At 32.4% G+C, this 10,445-nt stretch overlaps 2 protein-coding genes across 6 annotated transcripts; both read left to right on the plus strand.

Moving 5' to 3' along the window:
- The first annotated feature begins 4,425 nt into the window (after positions 1 to 4,425).
- Positions 4,426 to 5,300, plus strand: LOC125861029 (14 kDa proline-rich protein DC2.15-like). Of its 5 annotated transcripts, none has more exons than XM_049541121.1 (2): positions 4,426 to 4,736; positions 4,791 to 5,300. In XM_049541121.1, the coding sequence occupies exons 1-2, from the start codon at positions 4,490 to 4,492 to the stop codon at positions 5,054 to 5,056; spliced, it is 513 nt and encodes a 170-aa protein (XP_049397078.1). In that variant the 5' UTR covers positions 4,426 to 4,489; the 3' UTR covers positions 5,057 to 5,300. The 5 variants fall into 5 exon arrangements, with proteins under 5 accessions (XP_049397078.1, XP_049397079.1, XP_049397081.1 ...); XM_049541122.1 differs by having other exon boundaries at positions 4,426 to 4,730; XM_049541124.1 differs by having other exon boundaries at positions 4,426 to 4,718.
- A 4,347-nt stretch (positions 5,301 to 9,647) lies between these two features.
- On the plus strand, positions 9,648 to 10,028 carry LOC125861033 (14 kDa proline-rich protein DC2.15-like). Its single transcript, XM_049541128.1, has one exon. It carries the CDS (start codon positions 9,648 to 9,650, stop codon positions 10,026 to 10,028), a length of 381 nt encoding a protein of 126 aa, XP_049397085.1.
- Positions 10,029 to 10,445: the final 417 nt, after the last annotated feature.

Genomic DNA, 10,445 nt, shown 5'->3' on the forward strand with positions numbered 1-10,445 from the left:
AATTGGAGGGGGACATAGTGCCAAAAACCTCCATGAGAATTCCTTCTACTTGGTGAATATACAACATACACCAAGCTAATGCAAAAGAGGCTACAAACTATCATAATGGAAGTTTAGCCTAAGGTATCAAGAAAGAATTAAGGTGGTTCGAAATACCATTCTAAGTGAATGATTCGAAATGCCATTCTAAGTTAAGATTGTGTGCATGCTTGGATAAGAAGTCAATAACTTCATTTCCCTCTCTAAAATAGTGTTAAATTTGAATGTTGTTCTGTTGTATCATATGTTGTATTATAGCAATATCTCTTTGCACCTTCCATGGGATCTTGCACTTGCTCAAAATCATGTTCACCACCAGAAGAGAGTCTAATTTGAGGATGAACTTATGTGGATTTCTGGATATGCACCACTGGACTCCATGTAAGGCTGTTTTCACTTCTGAGTAGTTTTTAGTATGGAAATGCACTGGGGTTGCAAATGTCATCACCATGTGTCCATTTCTTTTTCTAACAATACCCCTCGCTCCTGTTTTTCCTTCTTTCGAATTGAAGCTCCCATCAGTGTTTAGTTTCCATTCATTCACCTTTGGTTTCTCCCACATCACCATAATACCTAAATTCAAGAAAAACGAATTTAAGGTATATATTTCGTAGTTAAGTTTAATAATTTTAGTATACTTTACTTTTTTTTTACTATCGATCTAATGCTATTAATTTTTTTTCAGACTGTGTGTACTTGGGAGCAGAGGTACAATATGGTCATTGCGATCACATTTGAGAGGAGGGCATCCACGAGACTGTCTAGTTGGCTAAAGAAAGTCTGGGATACTGATCAACGTCCGGGTTGGATGTTGCCTCATATTTTTGATGAATTGCACCAATATTGGAACATAGATAAGTTCAAGGCAATGTCCAAACAAACCAAAAATGATAGAGGCAGTTTTAAGGATGGCTCATTGCACACCGGAGGTGCAAAGACCGTTGGAACAATTACAAGAGAGATGATCAGTTCTAATTCAAAATTTTAAATAANAGACCATTGGAACAATTACAAGAGAGATGGTAAGTTGTAATTCAAATTTTTAAATAAATAATTAGTTGATTCATATATATTGTTATAAATTTCAATATTTATTTATAGGAAAAAGAAATGAGGAGCACTCCCCTTGAACCAGAGGTTTTCAAGAGAACATATGGGAATAAGAAAGAAAATTAGTCGAATTCGGATGTGTGGGTGGAGGAAAGGGCCGAATGAACTTTTGTAAGTTATTTAATATGAATAATATATATGAATAGTGAATATATTTATGGTATGTATATATATTGATGCCAATTTTTATATTTAATATGCAAAGAAAGTTTAATTAGTACGTGAATGAGAATCTAGATAGTTCGGTCCAAATGACACATGAACTGTCTACCCAAATTTGGATAGAAAAAGTGGTAGGGGGGACACACAAGGGTAGAGTCTATGGTCGATGCTCTCAAAACGATGTAAGACGACACCAGTTCAGGCTTACAAGGTATTGGATATTCACGTCAAGCCGAGGCACTTGACGGTGTTCAGATTGCTACTATGTCGGCTCAAATAGCACAACTTACATCGGCACTGGCAAATTCTGAGCAAAGAAGAGTAGCTGAACAACAAAGCATGAGTGCGACCATTCAGCAAATCAAAGAATACGTGTTGAACCTCGCTCGTCGACCTACTACATCTTTTCCTGCCGAAGACATCGACGATGACAGTGAGGAGGAGGATGATTTTGTAGATCGCACTCCCTAGTATAGGTCTCTTATTATTATGAACTTTTTGAAATTTTGAAACAAATTTTGGAAGACTTTACAAGACTTTAAATTGTGATTTAGATATTTTTGAACGTTAATTTAAGTTTGTTGTTTTAGATTTTGTGTAGCTTCTTTATAATGTTTTGTGTTTGGGGCTGAATTGAATTGAATTGCTTTGGCAGGTGGGCAGTCAAAAAATTTGCAGAAAAAGCGACGGACAGGGTGGTTTTGTTCGTCGCTTTTCTGGGTTTTATTTTTTGTAAAACCCAAAAAAGCGACGAACAGGGTCCTTTAGTCCATCACTTTTATGGGTTTTATTTTTTAAAAAATACCAGAAAAGCAACAGACAGGGTCCTTTAGTCCGTCTCTTTTCTGGATTTTTAAAAATTAAATTGAAAGAAAAGCGACGGACAACGTCTCTTAGTCCGTCGTTTTTCGAGATTCTAAAAAAATTAAAAATTAAGAAAACTGACGAGCCTTTTGTGAATTAAAAAAAATAAAAAATAAAAAAAGCGACTGACGGCGTCGCATTATTTAAAAAATTAATAGGCGACGCAGTCCATCGCTTTTGGAAAAGCGACAAGATTGACTGGGTCGCTTTTCTGTCTCTTTTGGCAAAAAAAAAAATGATGCAGTCCGTCGCCTTTTTTCGTGCCTTTTTGACAGTTTTTTAGTAGTGCATTTTGATGATAAAATTATTTTCACAGTCTGAAGGACTATTTGAAGAACTCATATCATTCTTCCTTTTATAATTACCACAATGATGATTATTACAATTATGTCCCTCCACGTCCTTATTCATACATTCAATCATTTAACGTCTTTCAGACTTATTATTCACTACTACCACATTCATATGATAGAATGGAGCAAATCAACTGGCGGGTTTCAAAGGTTATCATACATTGCTATCACATTTTTTTCAAGGAATGAAGCAAATTCAATGAGATGGATTTCAAGACTTTTCATTAAAAATATATTATTTTTGCCTTAGTCATCATTTTATCACCACTATGGTGCATTGAGACTCAAACTCAATGTCTTATCCATACAAGACACGTTAGGCCATAATTCTATGAGACTCGAACCCAATACCTTATCATTATGGTGCATCAAAACTCAAATTAATGTCTTACCCTCTTGGTGCGATGAAACTTGAATCGTGTTGCCCTCAATCATTAATTAACAGCATAGTCCAAAGTGCTTTAAGACTCACCCCCAAGTCCTTAAAATGTACATATATGAACAAGATAGATGCAAAATATAATTTATAAACTATATGTTTTAATATAAGATATTCAACTTAAAGCAATATATACTAATTTATAATTGCATAAAATCATTTTTCTTATAATAGATAAAGCAATATATGCTACTATCCCGCACCATATGAATAAGTTATGACAAATAATAAAAGGCACAAACTTAAGACGTATTTGGAAGGTTCTGTGACATGGCCTTGTGCCACCAACCTCATTCTTACCTATGCCCTTCTCTCTTGGCATATAATAAGCACCTTAAGATTAATTCCCCATGGTAGAACATTCGTGCTGATAACGTGTTATAAAACATAAGCTTAGAATAATATAATATAAAGAGAAGATGACAAGATATGGAGATGAAGAAATTTCTTCTATTCAAGTGTGTTTTAGTACAATGGTGAATGATATCTCAATTTATAGGTTGAGATATCACTCCAAAGGTCACCAAGTTCAATGTCCAAACTAGAAGATACATTGTTATATGAGCAAAAAGTACTATAACTAGATAGATATTCTTAGTAAAATAGGTGGACGAATCCAAAGATATGCTTAAACATTTTGCAATAGTCCAAGTGCATATTTTGTCCTTTTTCTTCCATTATTTAAAGTCATTCACCTATGGCTAAAATATGTACTAAGGAGGAATATGGGTTACCATTAAATAGGTAGACATGGAATTAAGTTGTCCTAATATGGAGGATAATTTGTGAAGTAGTGAAAAGTAGAAAAGGAGCTACCATAGCCTAACAGATTCCATGTCACGGGCATCAGTATAGCTATGAAGCTGTAATCCATAAAAAGTGTTGATCTAATAATTCCCTTCCATGATAAAACATATTTTTTCAAGAGCAACTTTTATTGTTCACCTATAAAGTCGTATATTCTTTCTGTTTCAATTTATATGAGAAAATTTAATTAAATATAAACTTTGTTTCAATTTTAATGGAAAATTTAATTTAATATAAACTTTTGAGAAAAAAAAGAAAGACTTCTAAAATTTGTAATCTAAATTAAATTATAAATTATTTCATTAAGAGGAAAATAAATCTTTCAAAGTTCAAATTGTTACACCCTCCATCTCATTTCTCATTTAACTTCTTTTTTTTTCATAAATTTTTCATATATCTTTTAAATATTTTGAATTTTTAATTATTGTGACTTATAGTAATTTTTACATAGTTTACAATATATCAATATCATTTTTAAAAAATTGAAGATTTAATGAGCAAATTCTCAATCAAACTTAAACTATTTAACTCTCGAAAAATGAAAAATATGATAGTTTAGGGAGTACTGTTTTTAGAACTGATTAAAAAAAGTGAAGTGTAATTTAGGATAGAAAGAGTATTATATTCCTTGTAGCAGTATAAATACCCTGCATGCCATTACATTTGTTCATTCATCTTTGCAACGATTTGTGTGCTTTAGCTTCCTTACAATAACATGGCTTCTAAAACTAAAGCCTCATTGGTTACCCTTTTCCTCTCCTTCAATCTCCTCTTCTTCGCCATAGTCACTGCAACTAATACTGATTGTGCCTTCTGTCCTTATCATCCTCCTGGTAGCGGTGGCAGTGGAGGTGGCGGTTCAGGCAGTGGAGGTGGAAGTGGAGGTGGTGGTTCGGGCAGTGGAGGTGGTGGTTCAGGCAGTGGGGGTGGAGGTGGAGGTGGAGGTGGAGGTCGAGGTGGAGGTGGGGGTGGGGGTGGAGGTGGAGGTGGAGGTGGAGGTGGGGGTGGGGGTGGAGGTGGAGGTGGACAAGTAAGGTGTCCAAGAGATGCTTTGAAACTTGGTGTGTGTGCTAATATACTTAATTTGGTGAATGTAGTAGTGGGGTCTCCACCAACTTTGCCATGCTGCAGTTTGATACAGGGACTGGCAAATCTAGAGGTGGCAGCTTGTTTGTGCACAGCCATAAGAGCAAACATACTGGGCATAAATCTGAATGTGCCACTCACTCTTAGCCTCATTCTCAACAACTGTGGAATGAATAATAGTGGCTTCACTTGCTAAGCATTCTGCTCTTTATTATATGTCTCTTATCATTAATTATCATGAATTTCCTTGTCTTATGATAGTTATATTGTTCTAAATAAGCGAATTTGCAACATCAACTTATCAAGTAGATTCGTGATTCGTGAACCAGTTGATCATTTTACATTTGTACTCAAAAGGTCGTTTTACTACTAGAGTATTATATATGGACTGTCTTTCCTATTTCATAATATAATAATAAGAATATTTATATTTTGGGTTTCGTTCGACTACTCTTTAAGTTTTTCTTTTTTTTGGTCAAAAGTAAAAAACGTGCAACTCCACCTCGTGCCTTAACTCTGTACGTACCTTAGCTTCTGTAGTTTGAGCTTACTCAATCATTACAAAATGATAGTTTAGGATCTTCTAAGGTTAGACCACAATATTTACATTGAAGTGAAGTGAGTAAGTCACAATTACATGTTTTAGTGGCGACCTTGAAGTTGTTACAACTACTTAAGCAGAATGTTATTTGTGGCAATATAAGAGATCGCCACAAAATACAGATTGTGGCGACTAAACTAGCCACAAAAGTATACCAATATGCCAAAAATGAAGTTCCACATGATGTAGCCACAAAATGGATAAGTACGCCAAATAATTTTGTGCAAATAGCCTGAATACAACAAGAGGAACATTGGCTGGCGCCATGTACTAACGACATTTGCCCATGGACAGCCTCCATTATTCTTAGTACTTTAGGGCTCGAATGGAGCTTTTTTATTGGTTGATACTTTATCATTATAATCTATAAATAGTAGATTTCACACACTTGTATAGTATATTCATCCTGAATTCACACATTGAATTGTTCTCGGAGATAAAGCTAGCAACACTGGATTCGGATTCAGTGCTCATCTGCATTAAGCTTTATATGACTCACTTTCTATTCTATTTTATTGATCACTTTTATATCGTTTTTTACTTATTAATACTATACTATTTAACTGCTAATAATAAAAATCTAATAAGTTAAGCTAAGATGCAGATTTTTGACCTCATACAAATTTGATTGTACTACTATTATTTCGATAAATGAATAAAAAAGTTTCTCACAGATGGAAATCATTTTTATTGTTTACAGCTCTAGTATTGCTAGCTAGCAAATGGAACCTTCTACTATAGTTATGCCCGTGACTTAACTGGAATCTGCAGCATGATATATTTTAAGCAATGCCCTTTTCCTAATTTTCCACTAAATAACAAAAATTAACCTCCATCGTTAGTCTCAGAGAGAAAAAAGGTTTCACATGCACATATATTCTCTGACTTAAGAATATCTAAAAGTTCAAAGTTCAAACCCTCAAGCAAAAGACAATAATAAAAAAAGATAATTAGGATGTAGACAGAGGTGGAGCTAGGTTGGGGTTCGTGGGTTCAGATGAACCCACTAGCTTTTCCATTAATTTTGTATTTGTATTAAAAAAAATAATAAATATATATGTATATTAACTTGTGAACCCCCTAACAAAATTGTATTTGAGCAGTGAAAATGCTTTTCACACATTTATTGTGGTTTCAAACACCTTTCTCTTTTGTTTTAAAATTTAGAACCTCCAAATTTCTAATTCTGGCTCCGCTTCTGGGTTCTGGAGGTAGATATCGTTTATTTTGATATGACAACTAAACTAACATACTTCACATCATGACCTGCAGGAGTAATTAACGTAATTAGGTTAATTAATGCAACAACCACATCCCGTGATTCTAATTAAGGCCCCTGCTTATATATCAAAGCTTTGAACTGTTTGCAACAAATCTTAAGTCACTGAATAAATTGCAATCACAAATAAAATATGAAGAAACATCATTTTATTGATAAACATTATAGGCACAAATTTATTTATTAGCTTAATACTTCTCTCTTAAGATTTCTCTGTGATTCAAGGATCGTTAATGATGTATTTCTCAAACTAGGACGATTTGGACTTTCTTGAGATTTATTTGATCTCCATTGATTTTTGTGAATATTTTGTGAATTTGCAAAATATTTGAAATGTGTTTTCAAGGCAATATAATACCTCTTTGTGTGGGCATAAACTAGGATTTAAGATAAAAAAGTAGCTTCCAAGAACCCTAACTGAAATAGAACTCGTATGGTAGAGTCCTACAAAACTTCGATGTCTACATGATTATAAAAATGATATTCCATGTTAAAAGAAGAAAAAAAGAAACAATAGAGACCACAATCCGATCGAATCAATAATATTGTTTTTTTTTCTTTTTTCATACTCAACTATAGAATGGAACCGTTGCGAAAGCAAGTAATGACAATGTGTGAGAGTTTATATTAAGGTCCTGAGAATTTCAAAATTGTCAATCAAACGTCGAATTAATTTTATACATGAATAACTTTTTTATATATATCTACCGAACATTGTATTAATTATATACATGGATAACTTTTTTCTTATCCACCTACCAAACGTCGTATTAATTATATTCATGAATAATTCTTATCCATCTATCAAATGCTGTTAAGTTATAGACTCTAATGCATGAATAAGCTATACTTGTTTTATACCGCTACCAAACGACCCCTAAGGGTGTAGATATCGTTTGTGTTGATATGACAACTAAACTAAACTATATATACTTCACATCATGACTAATTAACGTAATTAGGTTATATAATGCAACAACCACATCCCTTGATTCTAAGGCTCCTACTTATATTTCAAAGCTTTGATCATTTATAAAAATGATATTCCATGTTAAAAGAAGAAAAAAAGAAACAGTAAGACCACAATCTGATCGAACCAATAATATTATTTTTTTTCTTTTTTCATATTCAACTATAGAATGAAATCGTTGCAAAAGCAAGTAATGACAATGTGTGAGAGTTTATATTAAGTCTCAAGTAATTAATATTGAGATTAACTTCTCTCCACTAAGTGTGCACAACAAAATTACACTTCATATTTATAAATACAATTTTTTTTAATTTGAGTATTATATTTTTACATTTAAAGATTAATGATTTTTCAGCTTCTCTTTTTTTTTATATTTTTTATTTTTTAAAACAAGTTTTACCGATCTAAGATTTATTTTTTGAAAGAACGTTCAAATATTTTTGAGACAATTGATTTTGAGTATTATTTAAATAAATTGGAGTACATATAATAGTATATGAATCAAATTTTGTTTTAAATTATTTTTTATATTGTTGATTGAATGAACTAAGAAGAGAAAATATAGTCTGAAGAAATAGAGGCACCAATCCAAAAACTTTTTCATGTTGCAAAGAACACTTAATAAGTTATGATTAATTATTTTCTAGATTTTAAAAAGAAAAAATGGAGTAAAAAGTTATCGCTTTAATGGTGTTGCTGAAGAACGAGGTGAAAATAACGAGGGCAAGAAAGCGGTGAAAGAATCCTTCTTATTTTCGACAACCAAATAAGAATCCTAAACAAACTCCTATAATTAATTTAGAGTTTAAGTTAGCATATAATACTTTTTTTATTATTATTTAAATATTAATAATATGTGAACATATTAAAGGAAATAAGTATTTCTAAAAACGAACTGACAGTGTAATTTTGTTGTCCACTGTCAGTGGAGAGAAGTTAATCTTCTCTTAGTCTCAATTTATGTGACCTTTTTAAAATTTTGAGATTCAAACTTTTGAACTTTGACCATAAATTCAAAAATAAAAACTTAAATATTTTTGAAATAAATTTTTTATGTTTGAAAACTACATAATGTTTTCTCAGTATAAATTACAATAATTACTCCCTCCGTTTTTTTTATTTGTCATAGTTTCCTTTTTGAGAGTCAAACGATATGAATTTTGACTAACATTTTAAGATGCATTTTTTCATCATATTTATATGAAAAAAGTAATAATTTATAATACGTTCCGTGTTAATATAATCTAATTTAGCTTTGAAAATTAGTCAAATTAAACTTTCAAAAATCTCAACTAAAAAGGAACAAAGGGTGTAATAACTTAAAATATTTAAAAGAAATATAAATAAATTCCGGTAAAAAAAGAACTTATAGTTGATTTGCCGTATCCATTTAATAATTTTGAGAAAAATGATTAGCTTGTTTTGTTCCAATTTACATGCTTTTCCATTTGATAATAAATTAAGATCAAACAGTTTATAATTGAAGTACAGTATCTAGATCAAGTTTGTCTTGACATACAGTTATTATGTTCATGAGTTCTCAGATAAACGCATAGGGTATATATATTTAGGTGAAAGTCTGGGTTGATGGCTTTAAATGAGATAGATGACTTTGATCACTGGAATTTCTAATTAAATACTAGTGGAGACTAAAAAGTCATTTACTATTTAGCAACAGCCATGGAGATAGCATATATGCAGGCTGTAATCAGCTAATTAAGGTACTAACTACTAAGTAATAATTAAATCAAATCCTTAACATTTTCAACAACACGCAAGCCATGCACTACCAATATTCAAGGAGACAAAAGTTTTCAACAATTGAATACTTACTATTAGTCCTGAATATATATTGTATGCTTACGTACAATTCAACCATCATCTTCAGAATTATAAACTCCTTTTCTCATTAATTCGTACTCACCTTAATTATCGACATGGCTTTGAAAAATCAGGCCGCCTCAATTACCCTTTTCTTATCACTCAATCTCCTATTCTTTGCTCTTGTAACTGGAACAGATAATTGTGGCACTTGTGGAAATGGTGGTGGTGGGGGAGGACAAGGGAAGTGTCCAATTGATGCTTTGAAACTTGGGGTATGTGCTAATGTACTTAATTTGGTGAATGTAGTAGTCGGGTCTCCACCAACTTTGCCATGCTGCAGTTTGATACAGGGACTGGTGGACCTAGAGGCCGCGGTTTGCTTGTGCACAGCCATAAGAGCAAATGTGTTGGGAATAAATTTGAATATACCACTCTCTCTAAGCCTCGTACTCAACAACTGTGGAAGGAATCCTCCTACTGGCTTCACTTGTTGAGCAGCACATGATTGATATATCTATTTTAGCTTTTATCAAATTTCTCATCTTGTTCGTGTGATCAGAATAAGTGAGCTTTGCATATATAAATGCAGCTTCATCACTTCAGTTTACATAGTTCTGTTATGTGGTCAACACACAACAGTCTTAAGTCTTTATGTTTTTGGACGTGTTTACTTTGCAAATGTTTCAATTCAATGAATCGAATGTTTTTATTCCCTTTGCCGTAAACAGAAATTTATTATCCTTCTGTTACAATTTTACATCACATTTTCATTTTTTGAGATTTAACATATTCCCTTTCCCTTAAGCAAAAATTTTATAATTACAATCAACCCTTGTCTTGTTTGAAAATTGTATTACTGATATAATTAAGATAGGGATAATGCATAAGTATCCCTCTAAACTATGAGCGGA

Source organism: Solanum stenotomum, chromosome 3 (assembly GCF_019186545.1).
Source record: "Solanum stenotomum isolate F172 chromosome 3, ASM1918654v1, whole genome shotgun sequence".
In the NCBI taxonomy this organism is placed as follows: Eukaryota; Viridiplantae; Streptophyta; class Magnoliopsida; order Solanales; family Solanaceae; genus Solanum; species Solanum stenotomum.